Source organism: Hylaeus volcanicus, chromosome 6 (genome assembly GCF_026283585.1).
Source record: "Hylaeus volcanicus isolate JK05 chromosome 6, UHH_iyHylVolc1.0_haploid, whole genome shotgun sequence".
NCBI classification, from domain to species: domain Eukaryota; kingdom Metazoa; phylum Arthropoda; class Insecta; order Hymenoptera; family Colletidae; genus Hylaeus; species Hylaeus volcanicus.
The window spans coordinates 25240902-25267840 of NC_071981.1; the positions used below are offsets into that span (position 1 = coordinate 25240902).

A 26939-nucleotide genomic window follows, 5' to 3' on the forward strand; every position below is an offset into this window, starting at 1 on the left:
TCGATCGACTCGATCGATTTCGGCGCTACTTCGATATCGGTTGTCGCGCGCGGGTAAACTTGATCGTGGCTCGTGAAAGGAAATCGTTCTTTTCCTCCTGTTATTATTAGACCGTGGATTTTATGCATTTTAGTCGCGCGCGAATACCTTAACGTTCCGGTTTTCACGCAACCGTGGACGATACGTTTGCGCGGATACGCGCATCTATACGACACGCCGTTATTTTCGGACGCCGACGAAAATCAAAGGCGCTAAAGAGGCGGTGAGGCCGTTACCGTCGTCATCGCGGAAAAGGAAAAGACCAGGGCTGGCAAGGACGCGGAGGCAGGGGCCCCTCAGGGACGACTCGTCCAACCTTCTCCGTGTTCTAGGAACGAACGAACCGAGTTGAAATAGCAAATCGTAAAAACAAATTTAGATTCGCCAACATTGATTCGCTTTCATCGGAGAGTCTGTAACTTTGCTGTACCGAGAAAAGAATGTAAATTTGTCGAGCATGGGGAACATTCGGGAACGACTCGTGGCGAGTTTTGGTCGCGAAAGGGGGCGTCGAGCGAGCGCACGTGTCGCGCGAAACTTCTATTTCTCCGTCTCGTTGACGGAGACTACGTTTCGCGAAAAGCGAATCGACGAAGAACGAACGACATCCAAGGTAACTTTATCCTTCGCGAAAATTGTAATGTTCGCGGGATCGCTCTCGTCTCACTGGCCACGATCAAATTTTGGATCGTTGAAAGTCACGCGAGGTCTCTCGGCCGAGTTTTCGGTTACTTACCGACGAAAGAGTCGTCCGTAAACCCGCGCGGAGGTTTCGAGCCGTCGCGAATTCCACGAGAGGAGCCGCGACGAGATCGACTTTCAGCCGCGGCTGGCGCGGTCAGCTGATCCTCCGAGGACCGTCGCGAGTCGTTCCTAGAGGAACGATATTCGCGTTCCCGGCGAATTAGTCACCAACGAATTAGCGTTACTCCTCGGTCACTGAACCGATCGTTTCGATTGCACAGAGTACGGGGTTAATCGGTGGTACTACGACGAGCCTCGACACTGATCCACTCGATCCGAGGATCTGGTTGCCTGCCAATGGGTTTGCTCGATCGGTTCGTGCGCACTCCGCACCGTACCACTCGATCGAGCTTCGATCGAGCTCCCTCGAGTTTTTCACGGGCCGCGAACAGTAGGAACGGGTGTGATCGCGAGCTGCGAAACGCGCGACAGCCCCGAAGAGATGCCGAAGACGAGCACGAAACGGTAAACGGAGGGAAAATCGACAGAGGCAGAGAACGAACCGCCAGGAGGACCGTCGACGTCGGAACGACGGGTACGACGTCGGTCGTCGCGACGACACTGAGACGCCGGCCGTCGGGACGCGCGTATCTGAACGCGCGCCGAAGGCACCGCGCGGCGGCCAGGTACGGCACCCCAAACAGTTATTAATAGCCTCTGTCCTAGCTTACTAGATTTGCCCTCGAACCGACGCAACTTCTTCACCCCTCCACCTCGCCCTTCTCCTCCTTAAGACGCTACCCCCTCTCTCGAGTGCCATGCTTACTCTCCCTCCGACGCCGACGCTTCTCTTCGATGATGCGTCCTCCGGCTCGCGATCCTTTCTCGCGGATCGAGAACGGAGACGAGCAAAATAACGTTCGAGGAGAAGTAATCGTTGCGATTCCTTCGATAAATAATTTACCACCACCCAAATATGCGATTTATCGCAAACGTATCGGCAACGCCAAAATGCTTTTATTTTTATCCGAACGAGAATTTTGCTCGTCTCCGATAGACAGCCACGCATTCTATCTCTTTCTCGATCCCGCTCCGTTTTTCGCCCACCACCCCCCTTTTTTGCTTCTCGTCGAGCTTTCCAATTTCCACCGTTCGACGAATGCGGTTCGCCCTTTTGCGGTTGGAATTTGTATTTCATTTGTTTCGTTCTCTGCTCTTTTTGCTTCGAGCTCCCGAATTTCGCAGATGGTGGAGTTTGCCGAAGAATCTCGGAAACGAACAACTACTACCCCCTAGATCGGCTCGTCGACGAGCAGTAAAATTTTCACTGCGACACTCGGCGATGGTACCTAACAAGGGAATACCTAAGGGATCGGCAAATTGCGCGAAACTCGAGGAAGAAGGGAATTCGGTACACGTGATTCTTGCCACGTTTTAATCCCCCGCGGAGCTGCTGTCCTGCCCGCCGTATTCCGCGTCGATAAACCCGCGAAAAAACGATGAAGCGGACTTTTCCGAAACGCTGCTAAAAATAGTCTCGCGTTGCGAATAAACGTTCGATTCTATACAAGTCAAAAAAACACTCGATTCTTCGAGACTCCGCGTGCTCGGCTGAAAAAGTTTGTTTCGTTTCGCTTTCGAAAGCTACGAACGAGAGACTCGGATAACATTCCGAAAAGTATCGACTATACCGGTAAATTGGTTCAGGCCTACATATCGTCTTGCACGTTCCACCGGCAGGTACGAAACACTCTGTACTCGGTAACCGGGAAACATCCCCGTTGGTACCAACAAGTGCGACAAGTCCCGACTCGTCGACGATTCTCGAAACATGGCTCGCCTCGCGAATTCCGAGACCCTGGAAAACTCATCCCCCATAAATTCTCCGAGAGTCGCGATCACGCGTCGCGGGGTTAAGCGTTCCAAAGACCCGACGACGACTCTCCCTCCCCGGAAACGAAGTAGTCAGCCCGGTGGAACGGGGGTGGGTAGGCGAGTTCCCAGCTCGCAGTAAGAAACGGACAGCTAGATGTCGGACGTTCGTAGAAGCGTGTTTTGCGGGACGGTCCGCGTGGCTTGTTCCGCTGGATCGTGGAGGAAGAGGAACAAGAAGAGAGGGTGAGAAGAACCGACGGCGTCGGCCGGAACAAGAGGAAAAGGAGAAAGAAAAAGACGAAGGGGGGCGAGCACGCGGCTGCTGGCGAAGCCGATCGATAGCCAAACTCTTCTCCGACCGCCGCCACGTAAGATAGACACTGACATAGACCTCCGCGTACATGGAGACGGAGACGCGTTATGCATGGACCACCCCAAGCATGATACACACGCTCGCAATTTTTTATACGATCCATCCCTCGCTATGGCCGAACGGGCACCGAATGGGCACCGAACGTGTACCGAACGGGCACCGAACGGGCACCGAACGGTTCCCAAGGATAAGACAGATTGGCTCGCCGGGATTCCGAAACGAAAGCAGCCTACCCCCTGGTTCCGGCGACTTTAAAACAAGCATGCTTTCTTCGCGACGATAGGAGAACTCGTTGTCTCTGGAAGAGGAATCGAGTCATGGATCTTCGACGACCGAAATCTAGCGACGCGTGTTCGTACCGACTTTTTTCAATTTCCTCGTGCCGAATCGATTCCTGAAATACTTCCCGTGTACAACCACGGACGCACATCCTGTATACGCGAGATTATTAACGCTTTAACTGCCGTGTCATGCTTTTTCGCAACACATTCAGCCTGGGTGACCCATATACCATTTTCGTCCGGCAGTCGAAGCGTTAAGTTTCGACGATTCTCGTAAATTTCAGTCCGATCGTTTTTACGTAGATCGAGCCAGTGATTTCTACGATTATCAACACCAAAGGGAACAGACAAATAGAATCTTTCTGGAATTTGTAACGAATTCGTAACGCGAACGAATTTTCCCTCGATGATCGAGGTTCGCGGAGACGGGAATCGCGACGGTAATGCACCGGCCCGACGTATCGGAGCATACCACCCCAGAGTAAATATCGCTTCGTCGCACTAATGACTGTTCTAAGTTTGCTGGAGACGAGGACGCGGGTTCCCCGAGGACAACGAACCTCCTCCGGCTATATCCACGCGACATTTCACCGCCCAAGTGGGCTACGAAATTCCAGATCGTCGCGGCAAAAAGTTCTCGAGACTACTCCTTGTGCGTACACCTAATCGTTTCCAGTCGCGATTGGACAATTCCGAGACGAAAGCGACGATTAGTCAAACATTTTACGATTCGTATTAAAATCACGCTCTTGATCTTGGAAGAAGGGAACGCGTGAAAAAAACGTTCGAGCTCGAGGAGACAACCTTCCTATTCTCGTTGAGGGGTAGCCTGTTCCGGAAAGCGCAAGAGACTTTTTTACGCGTATCAATCGCAAGAAAAAGTGTCGAATCTATCGACTTATAATCGTATACACATATTCGCGCATGCTTCTATTACATGCTCTACTACTCGTGAACGCGTTTTTGCGAACAACTCGAAATCGACGAAACTCTATCTACTCCTTGCTCGACTTCCACCCGATTCGTCGAGCAGCTATCGCAAAGCAAACAGCGCGGACCAAGCAAACAAACCAAACGGTAGACAGCGGAAGGACGGGACGAATAAGTGCAATCTAAATATAAAAAAATGAGATTGGTCGGAGCGTGTGACGCGGTCCACCGTCGCTTAGGTTACGTAAGATTCGTGATTATCGGTATAAATAGGTGTTTCCTTACATAATTACTCCGGCAGCCGCGGAGTATCGCGCGCGCACGCGACGCCACGAAAACGAAAGCTGCATTGCTGAAAATCAGCTGACGAGGGGATCGAGAATGGAACTCGCCGCGATCGGGATATGACAAGCACGCGGAACAATTCGGACAGGTTCGCGTGCGCGCCGCCAATATACACCTTGCGACGTGTTTATCGTTTTACGGTACGGGTACCGATGTTTTTCCTCGGTATAACGAGGTTTTCCGTACAAGGAATTACATATTGGTAACGAATTTCCCGTTGTATATCGTTTCAATTTTACACGTTCATCGGTATTTACACGTCGCTCGCACAAGTGCGCCAAGTCATCGACACTCCCCACGCGTAATAACCGCGACCCTCTTCGTTAATCCTCTTCCGACCAGACTTTTTTCATCCCCCTTCCTTTTTCTTCCGTCGCGAGAAAACTTACGAAAGCCGCTCTTGTTCCACGAATCAAACGTTACCGTTACGCGATACAATCGCGGGAATAACAGCCCCTCAAATATTTTCCTGCGTCATTTACTACACTTTTAAACGAACGTTCGAACGAAGCGTTCGATCGCGCGCCAGCGACGGACCCCGATCATCCCCAAAAACGAAACGATTCCGGAACTGATTACGTAATTTCCCACTCAGTCGCGTCGAACCGATAATTCTCGCCGCGTTTAGACGATTCCCGGGGAAAACGTATTTTCAAGCGCGGCTTCGCGACGAAAGATCGAGAAACTCGATCCACGAACAACGAGCACGATGTTCGCATACTTTAACGCGTGAATCACTGCCTTTGCGAATTTCCACGAAAAGCGCCGAAACTGTGCCGTTTTCACCCGCGAACTCTCTCCGTCTCTGTTTCCATCGAGGCAAAACACCGATGTTTACGTCTCTCCGCACGCGTCGCAGTAATCGCGGCTTGGAAAACACCGTCGACGCTGGTGCACGCGAGTCTCACGTGTTCCGTCCAACTCCTCCAACCCCCTAATTCGAATCAGGGATCGCTCTAATTTATCCAAACGGAGGGAAGACGAATAGAATATCCGACGAAAGAAAAAGATGCGAGATTCTCGATAACCTGACGCGGAAATGTGTTAAACAAAGAATACCCTATTCGAGCAAACGTTCGTTAAACAGGAGCAAATATGCCGACAATTTTCCAACTTGTACGAAAAGTTAGTTTGACGATAAAAGTCGCAACAAGATGGTCGATTCGTTAGCGACGGAAGGTTTGGACCAGCATTTTTGCTCGTCGTTCGTTAGATTTCGACGGGAATTGCGACACCGAAGGAATCGCTCGGCAACCCTCGCACCTAAAACAAAGATTCATCGAATCCACGAGGCAAGTTAGCTTGAAAACGTATCGCAAGGTTGCGAAAGCAGCGCGACGCGACGATTCGGTAAAGACACGTGGACGGTTTGCCGGAGAAGGTAAGAGAGTCCCAGAGGTCTCGAGGAAAGCCGAGAAAGGAAGCGACGCGATACCGGAAGGACCGCGGACCAGGCTCGCGGAAGCATCAAGCACGGCACGTCGAACCGCTGAAAAGCGGGAATGCGGCATATGGCACGGCAAACACCACTCTCGGAAGCGTTACAAGCGTTAAGCTCAGCCAAGAAGCGTGAACCGTTAAACTAGACCACTTGGACCACTAGACTAGTTCGGCGCTCGCGAAAAAGGGGCAAAGTCGAAAACCACCTGTCCGGAAGGGGCCTGCAGGTAAGTCGAGACATCCGGTTCCACCATGCAGCTCCTCAGCGTATCCGGGATGAACATGAGTAGCTGGGACGTCGGCTGTGGTACAGGCTGAAGCCGGCTTGCACCGCGCTGACGATCCTCCAGCGAGCGCGCGCCCGCGGACAGCGTCGTCCTGACGTTGTGGCGCGTTCGCGATCACCGAGTAACGGCCGTCAGATCCGTCGGATCCGTCGAGCAGCCGATGACTCGACTACGCGATGCACCGGGTGGACCAGGAGTTGGACCAGCGAACCGCAGAGCTTGAGGAGGGTTCGCGAGCTCCCTGGAGGTGGGAACGTGTCCTCGAGCTGGTCCAGGCGAGCCTTCGTTTCTGTCTTTGCCGTTTCGCGATCGTCCTCGAAATCCGACGGTCGTCCAAGTCTGGCGAGTACTCGTGGGCCGGTTGGTCGGGTGTCCAACGACCGCCGCGAGGCGTGTTCCTCCCCTGATCGCGCGCGATCGCGCACCTATCGGCGTGGTTGGCGGTACCGCGGTATCGTTCGCTCGGAAAAGTCACCGCGGAACCGGTCGCGTCGCTGACGATGTTGGTGCTGGTGGTCGCGTCGTTGCTGAACCGTCGGCTGTCGGGTGGTGGTGGAACACCGCACCCAGGCACACGCATCCTATCTAACCACGAGCCCACAACTCCTGACTCTCGACTTTAGGCCCTCTCTGTGCTCTCTCGTGGCACGCAAGACGGCTCGCTCGCTCGCACTCTCTTTCCCTCTCTCGCTCTCCCTAACCCCTCTCTCCGGGTTCGCCGTTTTCCCTACCCTTCTCCCTCTGCTCGACGATCCTCTCCCTTCCTTCGCGACCGGCTAACCCTTACGCGCGACTTTCCTTCCCTCTCTTTCCACGACTTCTCCTCGTGCAGCTCTTTCGCAACCCTATTTTTTCCAGACTCTCCTCGAGCTCGATTCCCCGTGTTCCTCTCCGATTTCCTCGTTCGGCCACGGAGACGATACGTCTCTTGCCAGCACGTCGACGGACGAGCACGACGACGGACCGCGTCGAGACCACGGACAACCGGGTGTTCCCTCTCGGTTCCTTCTAGCTTCCCGTTCCCGATCGGGAGACGCCAGGCCCCAGACTACGCCGACTCCGAGCCACCGACGCTGCGTCGGCGTAAAAAGCATCGGCGTCGCGCAAGCTCGCCGGGAGCGCGCCGCGAGGACGCCTCGAACCCGCGATACGCGTTCGGACCTAGAGGGAGAAAGAAAGATAGGATGACACGAGACCAGGCCAGTGGCGTATTGGTATTATCCTATAGGCCAGGGGTGCGCAACTTAAATCGCGGACGCGCGACCATTACTCGCAATTAACCCTACCGATATACCAACCCTTTTTTTTTTTCGATACACGGACCATCGGGGCTGAAGGATACTCCAAGCTTGGCTACTCGAAATCTATAATGTTTCGCTTCGCGACGATCTTTACGAATATCCACCTAAACTTTGTTCGAGTAAAGAAAATTTCTATTCGTTTTTCAGCTCTCGGGAACACGTGAAACGCGTCACTTAGCAAACTCGTGGAATAACAGGAAAATTTCAAGCGGGATAAGTTTACGGAACAAGATGGTACCCACGCGAAACGGACCGATAAAAGTAATCGAATCTACGTGGAATCCGAGACAAGACTATGAAAACCGAGCTACGCTTCGAAATACGTAAGAGACCGACAAACCTAATCTCGCTATTTAGGACAATTGCAAATAAAGCCAAGCTCTTCCTTTCCGTGGACGTATCGCTATAGAAATGTTCGTTGTCGAAGAAAGAAAGAAGAAAGAGCAACCTACTCCAAAGGAAATGAATCGAACGTTAACATCGGAAGATTAGGAACCGCGCTAGATACGCGCAAGGATGAAACGGAAGAAGAGAGGTAGAGCGAGACGAGGGAGAGGTGGAGAGAAGTTAGGAAAACTCTCGCGCTAATCGTAAGCTTCTATTTATCCGGCTCGTTTTCGTCTACCTGCCTCTTCCCTCGCGGGCTATCTACAGCCAGCGTCGCAGCCAGTCCCTCTGCCGTGTATTTTTGGGCGCTCGTTAGGAATTAGCGCTAGCGGACCTCGAAGGTCTCCGCTAGCAACCGAGTTCTCCACCCTTTCCTCCGCCTTCTCAGGGATCAACGAGCCTAAACCTCCCTCCTCCCGTTACGGCCAAACGTTCTCCGAGCCGCGGGTTAGGGGTTCCAAACGACGCACCCCCGCCACGGAAGTTTGTCAACAATCTTCCGGGACGAGGATCACCCTCGAAAATAGCACGGCTGGAACGCGGTAATCTCGAGGTCGCGACCACCGCGAAACGAGATTACCAGCCCCCTTTTAAACCGCCCCCTGGGCTGCGCAGAGCTCGAGGAAGTTCGTAACTGGCCGCGAGACGACCGCGGGCTTAAAACTTTCCGCGGAGAGGATTCCGTTCGGGTGCTTCCATCTCCTGTTCTCTCGTTATTCCTCTCTTTCCCGGACCAATTCTTAGCGATTTTACGCTTTCCTACCGTAATTGCTACGCGACGATTCTAAATACCGAATTATCAGGATCCAGCGATCTTGGATCGACTTGGATGTCTTTCGATTACCCACTGGAAGAGTCTCTCTCGTAACACCAGGCGAGTCGGAACGAATCGTCGATTTTCGAAAAAGCCCGAGGTAAGAGAATCACTGTCACCAACAACTGCACAAGGACACGGGTAAACCGATCGAAACGCGCGTGGACATCGCGACGATGCCTCGAGGCTGGAAAACTCGCGGACTGCCGTTGGTGAACGGCATTGCCGTGCGACTGGCCTCTGTCGGGGCACCCTACCCCGTGGAAAGAGAAGTCACCGCGAACGTGACGGATTCCGTGATTCCAAGTGGCCTTTGTGCTTTGCATGGCGCGTTGCGGACGCAGACGCCCGGAATGGCTCGCGAAGAAACGCGACAACTTTGCGTTGCGAGAACTGAACTGGTATCGGTGTTGTTTCTACGCTAAAAGATACGTAACTTTTGAAATAAGACTAGAATGCTAGAATAAAAGAAAAACATGCAACTTATCGCCGGAAAGAAGCAAAGGAATTCCGAGAGTACAACGGATACGTCTTGACGATGCTTCTTCTCGTTTATTTATATTTACATTAGTATTAAATCGTATGGTTACAATGATTCGTAAGATAAATAGAATTTTATAAATGCAAAAGGAATTGCACGCTTTTCGCATACACCACCGACTCGTTCCCACGGTTCGTTCGAAAAGACGCTTTTCGAGAAAGCAAATGTCAATCTTCGACCGCCTAAACGGGAAAACACGTACAAGAATAAAAGATACGTGACCACGACCTATCTATCGAAACTGGAAAACAGAACAATCGCGGCGTTCTCCTCGAGTTCTAACACGACTCTCGCTGGAAATTAGTGAAAATTCGTTAACGCGTGATACTTTGTTCGTTATAAATATACGATACGGCGATAAAGATATAACTTTCCTCGTAATTACAATAAAATGTACCTCCTAGCTCCTTAGCGTTATCGTAACGTTCGAGACGAGTGTAACAACAGTCCCTCGATCGTTTTGCTATGCTAAATAGTGTTTTGGCAGTTGTTCGACAAATTACGGTATCCAGTCACGGTGGACGTCAGTTGCTTTTATAATTACTAGTGTCAACGATGCTCGATATAACCGATAACTTCGCGATTAGGAATGACTCTTAAAAATTCCCTGGTATCCGACGAAATAAACTTTCCTATCGTGCTATATTTTCGTTCCCATTGTGCTACACTTATTTGTAAAAGTACGCGATGTTACCATTAAATTATAAGTGTATCGTTCAACGGATCACCCAAGTACCTTGGTAAAAAGAAGGTCCGCTCGTGAAAAGATCACTCAAACGTCAGTCTGTGTATCTACAGTTTACGAACAACTTCGTCGTTGGTGAGTTGCCATAAAAATGTACGCTATGGACTGATTATGTAAAAATTCATAAGACGACTACGAGATTGAAAAAGTCTAAAACTCGAAAGGCCTACCTGATTCCTCCTACGAAACAACTATCCTCGTCGCTTGTAAAGTTTGTAAAGTAGTTTTCACAATTTCGTCGTGTTCGATATTTATATCCCAGATTTAAAGAACATTAAAATTAGTTTTAGAACGACGCTTTTTGAACAGATGCCAGTTCACCGTTTCGTTTCCTTCTTTGAAAGAAAGAAATACACTCTCTTCGATGCGATCTTTTCCTACCATTCGCGATTACGCATTCGATTAATATACCGTTTTGTACTTACATGTACGTCAGACTTGTTATTCGTTACACAGCTGGAGATAACGTCGATCGATCGAGAAAGTTATTTAATGGATTTTGTAATCGGAGAACAACAGGGATCGTTATTCGGATAAAGGGCTGCTTAGAGTAATTTAGGAAGATATCCTAAAAGTATTTCTAACTGTTATTAACCAGCGTAGTTTACGAGCATTGTTACTTTTAGTGACCTGGAATTTGCAATTATTGCTATGTTCGTAACACACCATGTCCCAGGAATTAAAACTGAAAACAATAATATCGTTAAACGAGCGATATCACATTTTATTCTTAACCCGTATTATATACTGACCCTTTTTAAGAATTCTTCCGCGCATATGCGAGCTCTAGCGTTCATCGACAATTTCATTTCGCTGATCTCTCTGTCGATCTCTTCCATGAAATGAATGATAAAGTCTACGATTTTGTGTTTGTACATTTGTTCTACGTGGATGTTTGTGATTAAAAAACTAATGTCGTAACCCTATGAAACAAACCCAATGTTATCGAACCTGTTTGCACGAATCTCTTCGTTAATACTCTGCAAATTTAAACGACAGTTACCTCTATCGGCTTCCTCCTAAGAATAACAAAGTGTTCCGCTCTCATTGTCATGAATCTTGTGAAATTATGACACAGAATCTTTTCTAAATCATCTGCTTGTTTCACAGCGATGCTTATTCTCATACTGTTTATACTGGACTCGATCAGCACCTTCTCCTTGTCGTTTCTACTTATCAATATCGGAGTAAGAAGGAGCTCCTTACTCGCTCTCACTTCGACTTCGGGTTTATTGTGCTTCTCGACGATTTGAGATGAAAAATTTTCAAGACACATAGCGGCGGTGAGAGTTCGCCTCACTGCTGTCAGATAAGGCTTCAACGTTCCCGACTGTAAAAAGATACGAATTAACAGTTACGACGATATTTCGATAATTCGTGTACAAGCGCTTTATTTTTATCTTTGACACGACGAATAAATTCTAAATTTCGAACCAAATTTCGTTACGCCGACATTCTGTCTAACCAATGAGAAAATCTGTCGGTTCGTGAAATACAAATCATCATAACCTATATCTCGCGAACCGAGATTATTGTGCTTACCATCTTGTAAAGAAGCTACGAAAATCTCGCGTCCCGTCTGAAATCTATCAGTGTCGTACACCCTCCGACGGTTCACTTTTTCTATAAAAGATTCACGGAAACACGTGAAAGATGACACATTACGTTCTATACATATCAAGGGGGGTTGGGTTCGGCCGGTTTGACTTCAACAGCGCGGGGCGTGTTCCTAAGTTCACTGATAACGAGGACACACTCGTATCTCTCTACTGTCGCACGAAACTCCGGTAAGAACGTATATCCTAAGAAAGAATCATCGCGATATCTTTACGTATACGTTTGCATTCTTGCATTACGCGTAATGAAATGTGTTACACGGATGACGATTGGCAAATTCCGTTATATGCTAACGATGAAAAATCCGTGCCATTAATCGTAAGGCTTTATTGTTTCAACTGTGTTATAAATGGTTCCTGTCTTTTATCAACGTTCTCCCAACTGTTCCTCAACGTACTCGAAACGTATGATAAATTCACTAGTAGCAACTAAATGAATACGTGATAATTTTTTGAGTCATTATTGTTCTCATTAAGTTCTATGACTCCTGTGATTTTATATCTACGTCATTGTTCGCTATCAGAATTTTATCTACTGTATTTCGAATTTTGTAATACGTGCACGACTGACAAATGCAGTCTTGCTCGGTACATTACCGAATCGATACAATAAATAAATAAATATAATTTATTCTGGATTCGATATATCGAAATGAATTACTTTTTCTCTCTTTGAAATGTATTACAATGTAAAACCAAAGTTTATAGTTCCCATTATTACTGCTAGATGACGCCACCAATATCATTGCCATCGCCATCTAGCGTTGAAGAGGTCGAACTAATTTTAGGAATTTGGTCAGCGCCTCTATCGGGAAAACGCCCAAGTTTGTCCTCGAATAGTTTCTATTTTCACCACTAGATGGCGCCATTTACACTGTTTTTTTTACCGACACTATCGGTACATTACCATCCTGTAGGTAATTACCATCTAAAAGCGCCATCTAGCGGTGAAAATAGGAACTATTCGAGGGCAAACTTGGGCGTTTTCTCGATAGAGGCGCTGACCAAACTCCTAAAATTAGTTCGACCTCTTCAACGCTAGATGGCGAAGGCAATGATAATGGTAGCGTCATCTAGCAGTAATAACGAGAACTATTGTTACTATAAACTTGGGCATTTTCCCACCGATGGCGCCACTGGAGCTAAATTTCGCTCACTGAGCGGCTTAGTGAGCGGTGGCTTTTCTGGATGGATCAAAATACTGTAAATTTCGTAACGCGATTAAACGTGACAGATTGGATTCATTATGGTTGTTTGTAAATATTATCAACAAGGCAATTGTCGCTATGGACAGTACTGTCAGTTCGAACATATAAATACCTTCGGTAAGATAAGCTACTCAGGCACGTTAATATGTTTTATTTTAATGTATAAAATATTCGTTTCATAGGGGCCAATAATAACAAAGTTGAATCTTATAATGACGACGAATATACGGCGTAAGTATTACAAAATTGTTTTATGGTAATTCTAAGGGGACACAGTTAATTATTTATATCGAAACAAGGGTCGCCGTTGCGAAAGAAGTACTCAGTGCTGAAAGAGGTGGACAATGGTTGCTGTCGTGTTTTGCACCACTTAAACATAGGCCATGCATTCCGGGCATGGAAGATCTTTCACCAGAAGAAGTGCGATGGAAAATGTATCAAGCTCAAAAAAATGGAATGGTGGAACAAGCGGTCTGTATACGTAGTCAAATGTCCTGTGTTAGGTTGTTATGATCATTCGTTAACGGTTTGGCTACCTGTTCTTCTTTTCAGAAATTGCATTTTCAACAACTATGCCAAGACATGAAAGCTAAACGAGATGCCTTAAAAAATCCTACTCGAGAGACAGTAGCAATGCTGGTGAGATAAAACTTGAGAATTTTTAGTATTTTTTGTAAATTTCCATGACAAAAGTAACTTTCCTTTTATAGAAAGAACTTCAAGGAAATGCTCGAAAAGGTAAATTAACTAAAACTGTAAATATAGTCAAAAAATTATCAAATTTTTTATTTGCAAATTATCAATTAGGACTCCCCAGCAATACCCCATCTACCAATGTTTTTGGGAATAAATCATTCGTGAGCCAAAACAACCCATTTGGCGGAGGTTTTGCTTCGCAAAATACTACATCGATATTTGGAAGAAAAAATAACACCTCCAATCCTGCATTTGGTGGAACTCCATCTTTTGGCACCAGTTTAGGTTGTTTTGGCAGTGTAACCAGTAGTAGTTCAGTGTTTGGCGGAACTACGAATACCGCTGGTGTTACCACCTTCAGTTCAGGACAAAACGCGCAGTCTTTCGGAACGACTGGTTCAATTTTTGGAGCGGGAACTCAGCAATCTGTTTTTGGACAACCTAGCGTATTTGGAGCATCTGGTCAAGTAAACAACGTTTTCGCAAGACCCCAGACATCGCAATCAACGACATCGGCATTCAATACTGGAGCAGCATCCTCTTCGTCAATATTTAGCAGCGGCTCTGCCCCTCAGTCTAACGCGTCTCCATTTGGTGGAGCCAAAACGACTACCGCTAATCCATTCGGTGCTACCTCGACGTTACAGACTGCGAACCCTCTCTTTGGAACAACACCGTCAACGGGATCATTCAGTTCTGGAATATTTTCCCAACCAAAAACGGTACCTGCTTTTGGAGGAGCACCTGTTTTCGGTAGCGGAGCGAACTTTGGAAACGCACCTGCGCCATTGTTCAGCGAACAACCAACGTTCGGCGGTTCTAGCAATATCTTCGGCGGACCCAGTACTACGACACCGACCTTCAGCTCCGCTGCTCAATCCGGAAATGCTTTCGGTGCTCCTACATCTACGCCTGCCGTGAATTTATTTGGAAGTGCTCAAAACCCTCCGCCTGCTATATCTACACCTAACGCATCTCCGTTCAGTACAACCACCCCCACGATCAACAGTCCTTTCGGAACAGGCACGCCTACGACCAGCAGCCCTTTCGGTGCAGCCACGCCTACGACCAGCAGTCCTTTCGGTGTAGCCACGTCTACGACCAGCAGTCCTTTCGCCACCGCAACATCACATTTTGAACCTACCAGTTCAACTGCTGCTGGTCCCTTTTCAAGACCCACGTTTGGCATGACCACAGGAACTACTGGGGATACTTTTGGTACTACCGTCACATCTTCCACCGCTCCATTCAGCACCGCTAATACCGGAATCCCGTTTGGCACTCCTAGTAACGCGGCTCCACTTTTTACGACGTCTACGTTCGGTGATTTGAAGAGTTCACCGTTCGCTACCACGAATACTACAGTTACGACTACAAACACAAATCCGTTTGCACCAAGGACACAACAAACCACTTTACCGTTTGGCAATTTCGTTCAAAACGATCCAGCTAATACGGTTACAGTGTCTACGGCCAGTCCGTTTGGAGCTACGATGACAACGGCTGTTATCGACGATAGCGTATACTCGATAGAAGGTCAATTAACGGATGATGAGAAGCAAATGTATTTAGCGGAGAAATTTATCTTTGGCAAGATTCCGTTGAAGCCACCTACTAAAGACATAAGGTAACTTAACGTTATGATCGGTCAGTGGAACATATATGTGCTGTGATACTTATTTCCTATGAATGTACTACCCAAATTCGCAACATTGTAATAGTAACAAATAATATATTTACCGTCAGTGCAGTTCAGTTTTCTATAGAACTTCGTAAAATGTTCTTTTTATCGAACGAATGCAATGAGAACCACCAGAAACATTCTAATAATATAACAAAATATGTAATAAAAACCAAGATTCGTGTTATAACAGCGTACTGTAGATTCGTTCCTCACGCTCCATTCTATAATGTGTCGCAAAATCAAATATATCAAATATGTATATATATCAATCTCTTTTAATTTAATCAATTACATAGTTATTTACATATGTACAGTAGTCAATTGGTCGAAAACACATTTGACCCTTATTCGTATTTACCTTATTATACATTCTTGTAATGTATTACTCCGGGAGGAGGAGGTGGAGGAGGAGGAGGAACGCTATTTGCAAATTGACTTCCTTCCGACACCTGAAAACGATATACATGTTTAATTTCAATTAAAACGGAACATTAATTTTTCTGTATATAAGACGAACCTGTGGCAAATGACAGAGAGGGTTTGTTGGATAATTGGTTCTCTGTACATAAGCTGTAGACTGGTTTGGAGGTTGTGATAAACCGGGTGGTATACCATTCGGTGGTTTATATCCCGTTATCTAACAAATAAATACGATGGTTATCTAACGACCTATATTAAGGTTGGAATAGTAAGAAGATTCACATACTTTGTCGTTCATCTCAGGGAATATAGTGCTTAAGTTGAAGTTGGTGAGACTAGTGCCCGAGGGATGATGACTCATGGTCATAGGGTTACTCGAAACGATTCCTCCTCTTGACATGTTTGGATTCATTGGGAAACCAGCCGTTGGTACTGTGGTGACGCCTTGCGCACCAGGTACCGTGGGTGGTGGTGGTAAACCATTCACAGCTTTCGTATATACGTTTGCCTGTGGATGATTTTGATAAAGAGGGCTAGCGTGTGGTGGTGGAGGTGGTGGCAAGAACGTGGCAGAGTGGTGATAATCTTCGAGAGTCGAATTAATGCTAGAAAGAGGAAACTCCAAATTCTGCATAGTTCCATCTAGTCCTTTCCTTTTTCCTTTCTTCGCATTCGTAGAGTATGTTCTTTTGTCACAATTCTGGTGTTTCGCATAGTGTTGATGATTCTTCGCGTTAGTATTTACATTGGAAGTCGAGGTCGTTACGGTGGACGTGGAGGATGAAGCGGCAGTCGAGGATGTTGCCACATTCGACAGAAGGAAGGCGTTTGCTTCCATATAATCGGTGTTATCGTGTAGCGGCATCATGTAACTGGTGGGAGTGTTCGATATACTAGTTATAAAATTCGAAGTAGGGTAGATATTTGTGTTGGAAGAGTACGAGTACGAGTTAAAGTTCTGATTAACCATTTGCCCATAACCGCCTCCTTCGTCTGCATTTGAAAAATAGTTAATCGGCATAACTGTATCCGCAGTAGGCAAACTCGTTTGAAATTTATTCTGGGGATAATTAGTAGTAAATTTTATGGAGGCATGTTTATCTTGATTTGTGTCATGAACACTGCTATTAGTTCCTATCAATGCTTCCGCGGTATAATTGCTTTTACAATTCCTGCTTCTCCAGTGAACATTATTCTGCTGATACTTTTGTTGTTGTTGTTGTTGTTGTTGCTGTTGTTGCTGCTGCTGCTGTTGCTGTTGCTGCTGTTGCTGCTGCTGCTGCTGCTGCTGTTGATACCCCTGTTCCGAGAAGGCATGACCGGAAGATTTTTGTTCTTCGTGCCTCTGATGTAACTGATCGTTACTCGAAGTGTGTTTACGAATATCCATCTGTCGTTTACTGTTTCCTCTAGGACTGGCATTACTTTTTCTTTGATGTTTCCTAGCTTGTTGTTGTTGTTGTTGCTGCTGTTGCTGTTGTTGTTGCTGCTGCTGCTGTTGATGCTGATGAGCATGGTGATGATGATGGTGTTGCTGATGGTGTTGTTGATGAGACTTCTCAGCTTTCTCGTGTTCTACCAGTTGACTCACAGAAAGGAACGAAGATCCAGATCCCGGGTGCTGAACAGTTTGGTTATTTAACACGGCATGGAAATCACGTCCTGTGACATTTCCTTCTTTATCTTTGGTGGGGTCTTTACTTTGGTCAGATGGAACTCTCGAAGATACCTGACCAAATAAAAAGTTCTGCTTCTCGGATATATTGGTACCTAGATCTAGATCACCGACTAAAGTTGGAAGACTGGAAGAAACGATATGCTGATCTATACCCTTAACCGGTTGAGTTTGCTCCACGTGTACGCTAGTCTTCGTAGGAGACCAAGGGAACGGTTGATCCTCTGAATAAAACACCTCTGAAGTTCTCTTTGGTTCGGTTTGCAATGCTGGTAAATTAGAGAAACTATGGCCTGCCACGTCATAATTATTGTAAAACTGATTCGATGTTCCTTGATTGTACGATGGTGTTTGTGTAAACAAATTGTTCTGACAAAATTCGAGTTCCTTGCCAATTGGGGGTAAAATGATGTCGGCAATGTTCGCGTTGTGTTTAATCTCTGGTGTCATCATCCAGTTCACAGGGGCTCTGATGGCATGTTGCTGTTGGTTTCCTTTTGATTTTACGGCACTTTGCTGTTGTCCATGTTTTCCATCGTTGGTGTACGTAACGCTATCGTGTTGATGAGAGGGAATTTGTTCCTGAATCAAAGGCTGATACTTGTTCTGATTCTGCTGCTGTAATTTGTCGGGATACTTGAAATTCGAGCTGGCGTACGTCTCCACAGAGTACTTTATTTGTGTACTAACTTCGGGTAAATCAAAGTTCACTTGAGAGTCGTAAGTGGACATAGGATACACAGGTTTGTCCTGCTTTGTAGGCATGGATTGATGGGTCTTTTGTCCGTGTTGCTGTTGCTGCTGTGATTGCTGATCTATTCCAGAATACTCGTTTTGAATGTACTCAGACTCCATTCCATACTTGGATTTGCTTTTATTTTCGGTACTAAACTTGTAATCGTTGCTGCCAGACGAAGTTTGACTTTGACTTTGCATGCGACTTTGCTTGCCAGATGGAGGAACGTTTGCCTGAATATTTCTTGCTTTCGAGGGATCAACAAAAGGTTGTTTCTGCGGATCCATTCCAGATTTCATCCTCGACTTGTCGATATTAGTCACAGCCGAATTAGTCGAATAAACGTCGTTTGTTAATACATTAGAGAAATTTGCATTTTCCTTGTGCAGGGGAACGTAATTGAAATTATCGCAAATATTTTTCTCCTCTGTGTTGTCCGTTTGAGTTGGTCCTTGCTCAAACTGCACTAAATTGTTATTAGCATTACCGCCAACAGGTGATAAAGTAGTCCAAGATAAAATACTGAAATTGGAAGAGTTGTGAGCAACGGTAGTTGTCGATTTGGCGTGATTATCGGTAACGGTACTCGGCTCGTAGTTAGATGTTGCGACGAAAGATGATGGCTGCTGCGAATACCGTGATACAGGCACGTTTTGAATCAAAGGCTTACTATTTAGAGTATTCGAAGAGTTAGCGTTAATCTTCTTCATGTCTTTGTTAGAATATGAAGTATAATTCTGAGAATTTTCTCGTTTTCCTTGAAATATATTATTAGTATTCAGCACATTTTGTTCAGTTTGTGCGCTCATAGACTCCTTCACTCCGTAGGAAAATGTCTCGATAAACGGATCAACGTCTATCTTTTTCGCAGAAGTATAATTTGTGTCGCGTCTGTGATTCTGTGATTCCTGTTGCTTTGATCTCAAAACGTTATTCAACTTTGCATCTTGGTCTACGATAGTATTGGTTGAGGTATCAGAATTCTTATTCATCTTCGGATAACTGCGTTGGAAATGATTCTCGGACAAGTTGGGTATCGAGTCTTTCGAAGAGTAGCTCTGATTTCTGGTAGACGTATTTACGTTACCGGTTCCTGTAGGATAAGATACAGAGTTTTTTCGAGGCAGATTCTTACTCTGATCTACAGAGTAGTCGTTGTGGGAGTTCTGTACATGATGATCCTTTTCGTGCACCGTGTATGGCTGCTGAGTGCTTTGTTGCGTAGTTAGAACATGAGTGTCTTTAGGCTGTGAATCGTAAACAGTTTGCATATTTTGGGAAGAAAGAATAGGAAGAGCTACATCTTTGGGCTGTATAGAATAATCCTGTTGCATATTTTGAGACGAAGTGGGAAGAGTTCTGTCAACGTGATCGCTGTAATTGAGTCGATTGTTGGGTACAATGTTGGAATCGACCAGAGGACCTTTGTCGTGAACTCCGTAAACATCGCGAGAGCTATGAGAATCTTTATCCTTTATTTGAGACGCGTAATCCATCTGCATAGTCTGCAAACGCAAAGAAGTATTCGTAGTAGTCGTCGTATTAGCCAAATGGGAACTGAGAGATGCTTGAGAGACATCGGGTGGTACGTTTTGCATCGATCCAGCAGGAGTGACATCTTGAATTGTACCATTGCTACAAATCGTTGAATTTTGTTGCAAACTATTCAGATTATTATCGACAACTGTCGAGTAGTTGGACAAAAAGTCTTGAGAGGAGGTGTAACGAACACTGGTATCGCAGGTTGATGCTTGAATTGGACAAGTGGTCTGGTCTGATTTATTGGAACTGGAGGCAGTGCCAATATCAGAGGTGATAACATTTTCAGTGGTAGTATTGGTGATCGTGTTTCGAAGACTTGTCGCGAGCTGACTCTGACAATTTTCCCTTGTTTCTGTGTTGGTACTTATCGAAGTGGTAGCCGACACGCTTGCGACAGAGTAGATGGTAGTGTGCGAGAAAGAATTTGAAGAAGCAGGTTTCTCCGCAGAAGGTAACACACTTTGCACAATCTTGTAAGATTCCCTAAGAGGCTCGTCGTTCACGACCTTAGGTAAAGCCTTCGTAGTCAAGTTACACTCCAAGGAAACGATCATCTCCGAGTTCACCGACTCGTTTACAGGATCATTTACATTTTTCTTTTCTTCGCATGTCATCTTCAAACGTTTCTCTGCGATCGAATGAGAAGGGGACGACGTCTTTATCTTGAAACTGTTGGGCTCCATCGCTCCAATCTGTAGAAGCATGGGTGGAGTTTGACTGTGATACTTGAAGTCTTCCTTCATCTCCTCTTCCAGAACCTCGGTTTTACCGTTCAACGAGGATACTAGCGGGAAAGCCATCAGAAACGCCGCGGTAGGAGATATCGACTCAGAATTGTGCGAGCTGGAAGGAACTTGAAGAGAAGCGAATATGTCGTTCGAAAGGTCCGAGTGAAGACCGTCGGTTCTGTTACCAATGGGCACGAAAGAATTCTCTGTGTTGTACGTCAGGGAAGTTTTCGATATCTCATCTTTCGAAGTCTTACCTAACTTGGATTCGTCTTCGATCATGCCAACTGGAAGCAACACCGATGTTTGCGCTGTGCCGTCGGACGTTTGTACTACCGCATTCGCTTCTGGTTTCAACGTTGTCGTGGTATTTGTATCAAGATTTAAAATGATCTTATTACTTTCTAAGTTTGTTGCCCCTTCAACAGCTTCCGATTCTTTGGGCGTCACCTGTAACAGATTCTCGAACTCTGTACCGAGGTTGCACACTTCTTTCATCTTCTTAGATTCTGCGGTGTCTTGGACAGCCTCTTCAACTTCCGTTAAAGATAACTTGGAATTGGTTTTGTTCGTGTCGTTACGTGACTTTTCTAGTGTACTATCTATAGGAATACCGAACTCGGTTTCTTCGGAAACCGATATAACCTCGTTGCCAGATTTCAAATGCTCCTGTGAGAAAGTAACCGGTGACACTGTACCTAAAACCAATGCATCTTGACTTTTCTTAGTTTCCCACTGCACGTTGTCCGATTTTAAGGCATCTTCAGACTTTGAAAAGTCGGAAACGATCTCGCGGTTAGCACTAGTTTCGGTAGATGATTTTTTTTCATTCGACCGATCCACGATACGACCTTCATCTTCTTCATTCGCGACCTCGCCTATCGTCTCTATTACACGTTTTAAATGTACCGGTTGCACCTTAACGGTACATTCGCTGTGTTCGTTTGTCTTCCGTTTCTTTTCGGCAGATTCATTTGTAGAGTCGACTTCTATAGCCGACGACCGCTTGAGCGATCCTTTCTGCGCTCCATTTACATTCTCGATGCTTTTTTCACCTTTTCCTTTCTCGTTTCTCTCATCCCCCATTTTTGGGAGCGATTGATTTTTAACATTCTTCGCATGATTCTTATTCGCTTTAGATTTAACCTCGCTATCCTTTTTACTCGTCTGTTCTTTCGATTTCTCTCCTTTTTCTTTGTGAACCGCCGGAATAGGAACTTTATACGTCATCGTAGTTTTTGTGACTTCTTTGCCCTTGGGCAGAATCCCTTTATGACCGCCGATTTTTGTCGCGTTCACTATATTCTTTACGTTTGATGCCCATTTTTGCGAATCGACAACCATATTCGCGTGGATATTTGGAACTGTATTCAACGTGACCTTTTGTACCGTGTTAATTAAAGCCTGATTACAAATGGAGACAACAGAATTCTGTACGCGATTCGTCAAGGGCTGCATAACGATCATTTGACTTTGCTGAGTGTTGCTAAGAATTATAGGATTCGTCGGTTGCTGTTGAGCATTTACAATTATATTCGACGCCATAGGAGTTACCAGAGGCATTAATTTACCACCAGACAGTATAAGAGTATTCGGAGTTAGATTAGTAACAGAATTATTTATGCATGACGTTAAAGACTTTTTCCCGTCTTTCTTTTTCGCCTTTTTCTTGCTTTTTTTTTGAGTTTCCGCTTTCTGTAATACTTGAAGCAGAAAATTATTTGCAGACCGATGTTCTACGGTATCGTAACGTTATTTAAATTTAGTACCTACCATTATTCGTTTTGCCACTCGACGGATCAGCGATGGCTGCATCGGAACCTAATTTAAAGAAAGTAGTAAGCGATGTTACATATTGGAAATGGCGTCGTGCTCGAAAAAGAGTATTTACTCGAATTTGTTTGGCAACATTCCGATTCTTTTGGTCCAGTTTCCGATACGTTCCTCGTTGCATCCGAAATGTCGTCCTTACTATTCGCACGGTTTACACGGTTTTCTTGATTTTCGATCGAACTGTTGACGTCCTTGGAAACATCGCCATTCTGCGTCGACTTTTTGGTAGACGATTGAGAAGAATTTACCGACTTCCTTTTAGAAGGCACTTTAAGGTCCGTGGACTTCTCTCTTCTATTTTCAGAATTTTTTACTGAAAACAAGCATTCTTTGAACTTTCAAAAACATCGTTGTAAATATTCATCGCTTTATCGTACAATTTTCGCTAGCCTTACTTTCTTCTATCTTACTGAAATACTTCTCCGCGTCTCCTACATTAATTTTATTCGACCACTTTAGCGGAGATATTTTTTCAAGGGCTGGTTCCGCGGGTACGGAGATTCCAGCCTCGCGCAACAACGTCGATAGCAACTGCGTGTGAGAGAAAAGCTGAGTTACTAGTTGTTTGAGACGAGCCAATTCTTCCTCTGCGTAGAAGTAAAAATTGAAACGTGAAGAAATGGAATAGAGCGCATCTTACGAACAGTATCTAACAAACATGCTTACTGTGCGCTTCGGAAGCGTGCGCGGAAAAGAACTCTTCCGTGCGACTATGGAGGTCTTTGATGTATTTCGAGGCATGGACCAGGATGTCGACTTTGTTGCGTTTGCGGCCATCCTGATGCGGTGGCAGAAGATCTGCCAACGTTTTGAAGTACGAGTTCATACGTTTTCTTCTGTCTCGCTCCCATGTTTTTGCTTTGCTAAGATGACACGAAGATCGTTAGGATCAAGGAAAACCGGATATTTGGTTACGTTTGGTGTACGAAGCGCAAACAAAACGAACCGATTTTGTATCGACAAACAGAGAGGTTAGGAAGCTACCAAACAAACGCTTACGTGTTTTCTTTTCGTGGCATAATTTATCCAGTTGGCATCGTTTCGCGTGAAAAACGCGCTGCCAGAAGCGCAGAGGCGTCACTTGTAGCTGACATTACACACGCTCGACAATCCTCGTCGTAACTCTGACATTTCGATCTTTCTGCTCGCCTCGATGGCCTCGATCGCAGAACACACGAAATAAAAACTCTGTCGACCGATAGAGCTCGCGACGCTCGTTCGAACCTGCCCGCCATCTATCGATCTTCCTCGTAAACCTGTTTTACCAACCCAAGCTAACCGAATTGGTTCAAAACTCGAATGGTTGGTAACCTGTAGAATACAGATGTATTCTCATCGATTTGGTATTTTGTTTACGGCAAGCGCCAGCAGATTGTGCAATTTCAGTCGAACGCGGTGCATTCGCTGCATTGGAATAATTGACGAGATGCGTCGCAGAGAATCGTGCACGTAGATCCGATGCGAAATGCGTGCGAATGTCAACGCGAGACCGCTCGAAAGGAAGCAGTCATCGATGCGAACCGTTCGCTGCAACTTCCTGAAATTATTTATCGTACGATAAAAGGACCTATCGGATGCTTTATCGAAATCAAACATAGCTGACCGCTGCCAAGTAACATAAAAATTTAATAAATATCCGTGCCTTGGTGAATTTATCGGTGGCGCATCCATGAGGGGTGCTCCGAGCATATGCAACCCTCCCGGCTTCCCTGTGTAAACGTAAGCTAATGTTATCGGATTACACCTCAATCACGAAAGTGTTACAGTTAAATTGTTGATCTCTACAATCACCGTATGGAACGAAGAAAAAGTTGTCATAGATGTAAATTTTACGGAGAATCGAAAGGTGTCGGGATGTATTCGTCCCCGTTAGTTATTAGTTGCACCCCCTCGATAAATTTCCGAGTACACCAACGCAGTAGCAACTTTGTCACCGTTCCACGTTATTTATCGCCTCTGCCAAACATAGCTGCGCGACCATTTCCAAGATTTGGAGATCGGCATTCCCGCGTGGAGGAGGATCGAAAATATCCAAGAAGCTGGTCCTCTGGCGTCGCGACATATTTTTTCCGCTTTCGCGGGAACGATTTGGCGTGGCATTTTCGAGCGGTTTCGCGTGCACGCCGTTTGTTTGGCAACGTCACGTGCTACATATTTCACTGTCAGCCTGTTTACAATAAAATTAACTCCTGCTGGTAAGGAACGGAGAAGCTTCGAGGAGATAGCGTCGACGTGCGCGCACACGTCGAGAGAAATACCTGTCTTTTTTATTTTCAAGTAAAGCACATTTCGTTAACGTGTATCGTATAGAATCCGCGATCCAACGATAGTAATAAAAGCACAGACGCAAACTCTCGTCCGTTGAGAAGATTCGTTTTCGAGTGCAGCGCAATTATTCAACGCTTAATCATCGCGGATATATTTATACGCCGCGGCGCGGCGGCTGTGCGAAAGCCTAGTTTTCAACGGTGCAGCGTAGCGCGTGCGGCACTAATTAATGATTTAAGCAACACGCGGCCAAGTTTTGCGTGATACGCGCTCTCTCACGCATCTACGTTTACGGCCGGCGACTCGGAGCCATGGCCAAAGGAACGCACCGCGCATAATTGTAATCATCCCCGTGAGAATCATTTATGCAATTAGCGGCTGGGCTTTCAGGAAGCGTCTTCGAGAGAAACGATGCGCCGTGCCTTTGAGTTTCTCCAACTCGCGATACCGTTCGCTTAAAACGTACCCACTCGAACAACTCTGACATCACTCTGGGATCCTCGGGTTCGTAGATCAATTTCGAGAGATCCGCGTAGCTTGTACCTAACGGAGTACCTTAATGGAATCCTTCTTTCATCGCATCCGCGTGCGCAAACAGTGTATCTAATTGCGTCTGTAACTCTTCCAACGTCGAGTCGTCGTCGTACGAGGCGTGTACTCCGAGCGGTGTATCCAGAGACAGCAAAAGTTTCAGAGTCTCCTAATCCTTTTTGCGGTATTCGTAAGCGTGGGGTAGGCGTAGGTGGGTCGAAGGAGGGTGACAGAGTTGACGAAACGAGTTTGCTTATCCTAGCATCGTCGACGATACGAAATTTACGGCGCGGCGTCTCGGGGGTACGGGGCGAGACCGTCGGCGTCGCGTCGACGACGCGACGACAAAAGCCGATAAGGGCTAGGTGGTCGGTGACGACAAGAAGAAAAATTCGCGGTGCGGCGCGGCGCGGCACAGGGTGTCTGCAGGATTTCGCGTGGGTGGAGAAAGAACGGAGGAGCGAGCCAGCCGGCACGGGTATTGATTACGAAGGAAAGCCGCACCCTCTGGCACCCTCTGGCACCCTCTGGCCAGACCGTCGCGCAGGGGTTGGCCAGCGCCTACGCCGCGACACCGCATCGAGAGAGAAATCCTGCGCAGTCGTCGCGACGATCTCTGCGTCTGCCCCTCGATATGCGGACGTTCGGACACCGACGATCGATTCCATCGCATCGCACCGAAACCCCCAAAAAATAAATCGCTACCAACAGCCTCGCTGCGGCTTATGCCGTGAACCCTCCGCGAAAAAGTCCTGACAGATCTACCGCATAATTGTCCAATCAGCCTGCCTGTTTCCGCCCGTCTTTCTCTACCTATCGCCAGAAACTAGATCGATGGAACGTTTCACTGTTCGGGATAGCAGGGCAAACATTGAGAGCGAAAATAACGATTCCCGGTTTAGTGCAAAAAAATAAAAAGATTAGAAAAACATCGAGTAAGCGATACAAATAATCCCTGTTTCTCCAAGTTTGCTCGAAACTTATCGCGTCGTCCTGTCGTCGCGAAAATGGAGGATAGGCCATATTTTCGCGATAACGAGTGGAAAGGGAGCTCTATCCCTGTTCGCTGGGGTTGTCGGTCCAATCGGCGTTCTCCCTCTGAGTAGATCGCACGAGTGTATCCCTGCGCAGCATCTCCTATGGACCAACCCCTCTACAAAACAAAATGGTGGAATTGTTCGTTCGTCGACGTCTGCGCAAAGTTTGGGATGCATACTCGCGATGGAAAGAAGAAAACGATGGCGAGAAAAAGGTGGCGTTTTCGTTGATCGGTGGGTGTATATTTTGTCAAGGACATCGGGAATTCTAAAAACGCCAAGGGAAAGCCTAATTGCTCGAAAGTCGAAGCGGGACACTTTCGAGTCGACGACGACGTCCAGAAGCGTTACGCCCAATTCATGATCTCACCTGCGTTATCGCGAATGGAGGGCCCGGCCCCTCTTTGCAGGAAGATCTCGCAGTTGAGATACGTCGTTGCGTTAACGCGTTTCAGAAGCCTCGAGCCTCTCCTTTTGCAGTGGCTCCTGCGACTCGCTCGACCGGTAGTGCGGTCGGCGAACAGGCAAATGCCTTCGTTTTCGTTCCTTTTCTCGATCCACTTTCATTGCCACGAGATATGAACCTTTCTAAGAAATTAATATCGCCGATACGCCGAGTTACGACTGCCTTGACATCGACCTGCCAGCAATTTCGAAGCCTGGCTTCGAGGGCCCGTTCGATAGACTCGGTACGCGATGCATTCTCCGCGATGGGCCAAACGTTGGAAAGTTGCGTTCGGTGCAACGATAAACTCGATAGAACGCGATAGAATGCCCGAAGAAACGGCAGCGGAAGTGAGAACCCCTCCAGGTGACTAATACCTCGTAGAGTCGAGCAGCCCGAGTTGCCCAGGGAATAGCGTTTAACCTGGCTCTCGCGAGGAACTACCCGAGACCTAACGAATCGATTCGTTAGACACGGC

The 26939-nt window shown here is 46.5% G+C and overlaps 4 protein-coding genes across 15 annotated transcripts in view; 1 reads left to right on the top strand and 3 right to left on the bottom strand.

The window, feature by feature from the left end:
- Nucleotides 1-7314, bottom strand: part of LOC128878405 (nuclear factor 1 X-type-like) — a 57889-nt gene extending 50575 nt beyond the window's left edge. For 3 of the 11 annotated variants that reach the window (XM_054126579.1, XM_054126577.1, XM_054126578.1), the window contains exon 1: nucleotides 6174-7279. In XM_054126579.1, the coding sequence (XP_053982554.1) occupies nucleotides 6174-6251 (78 nt within the window). In that variant the 5' untranslated portion in view covers nucleotides 6252-7279. Of the gene's footprint in view, nucleotides 1-775; nucleotides 1411-6173 lie in introns of those variants that run through there. The other 8 variants (XM_054126586.1, XM_054126585.1, XM_054126581.1 and 5 more) reach the window with 5 other exon arrangements.
- A 1974-nt stretch (nucleotides 7315-9288) lies between these two features.
- LOC128878417 (actin-related protein 2/3 complex subunit 4) lies at nucleotides 9289-12179 on the bottom strand. The gene is made up of 4 exons (XM_054126614.1): nucleotides 11585-12179; nucleotides 11046-11372; nucleotides 10795-10965; nucleotides 9289-10727 (listed from the first exon to the last, which is right to left on the bottom strand). The coding sequence occupies exons 1-4, from the start codon at nucleotides 11585-11587 to the stop codon at nucleotides 10722-10724; spliced, it is 507 nt and encodes a 168-aa protein (XP_053982589.1). The 5' UTR covers nucleotides 11588-12179; the 3' UTR covers nucleotides 9289-10721.
- A 644-nt stretch (nucleotides 12180-12823) lies between these two features.
- On the top strand, nucleotides 12824-15553 carry LOC128878204 (nuclear pore complex protein DDB_G0274915-like). The gene is made up of 6 exons (XM_054126219.1): nucleotides 12824-12983; nucleotides 13049-13097; nucleotides 13166-13337; nucleotides 13419-13505; nucleotides 13577-13604; nucleotides 13674-15553. Exons 1-6 carry the CDS (start codon nucleotides 12905-12907, stop codon nucleotides 15191-15193), a joined length of 1935 nt encoding a protein of 644 aa, XP_053982194.1. The 5' UTR covers nucleotides 12824-12904; the 3' UTR covers nucleotides 15194-15553.
- Nucleotides 15504-23448, bottom strand: LOC128878202 (serine-rich adhesin for platelets-like). 2 transcript variants are annotated; one of them, XM_054126218.1, is made up of 8 exons: nucleotides 23180-23448; nucleotides 22847-23043; nucleotides 22576-22711; nucleotides 22239-22493; nucleotides 22121-22168; nucleotides 15953-22050; nucleotides 15764-15883; nucleotides 15504-15695 (listed from the first exon to the last, which is right to left on the bottom strand). In XM_054126218.1, exons 2-8 carry the CDS (start codon nucleotides 22955-22957, stop codon nucleotides 15609-15611), a joined length of 6855 nt encoding a protein of 2284 aa, XP_053982193.1. In that variant the 5' UTR covers nucleotides 22958-23043; nucleotides 23180-23448; the 3' UTR covers nucleotides 15504-15608. The 2 variants fall into 2 exon arrangements, with proteins under 2 accessions (XP_053982193.1, XP_053982192.1); XM_054126217.1 differs by having other exon boundaries at nucleotides 22576-22767; nucleotides 23180-23447.
- Nucleotides 23449-26939: the final 3491 nt, after the last annotated feature.

Excerpts from the sequence above, each read along its gene's own strand:
- LOC128878417 (XM_054126614.1), bottom strand. Across the intron at positions 10,966-11,045 it reads TTAGGAGGAAGCCGATAGAG|GGTTACGACATTAGTTTTTT; the intron begins GTAACTGTCGTT and ends TTTGTTTCATAG.
- LOC128878204 (XM_054126219.1), top strand. The coding sequence starts at position 12,905 with ATGGTTGTTTGTAAATATTATCAACAAGGCAATTGTCGCTATGGACAG. Across the intron at positions 13,098-13,165 it reads AATGACGACGAATATACGGC|GGTCGCCGTTGCGAAAGAAG; the intron begins GTAAGTATTACA and ends TATCGAAACAAG. Across the intron at positions 13,338-13,418 it reads ATGGAATGGTGGAACAAGCG|AAATTGCATTTTCAACAACT; the intron begins GTCTGTATACGT and ends TCTTCTTTTCAG.
- LOC128878202 (XM_054126217.1), bottom strand. The coding sequence starts at position 23,199 with ATGCCACGAAAAGAAAACAC. Across the intron at positions 23,044-23,179 it reads ATGCCACGAAAAGAAAACAC|CAAAGCAAAAACATGGGAGC; the intron begins GTAAGCGTTTGT and ends GTGTCATCTTAG. Across the intron at positions 15,884-15,952 it reads TCCCTGAGATGAACGACAAA|ATAACGGGATATAAACCACC; the intron begins GTATGTGAATCT and ends TTTATTTGTTAG.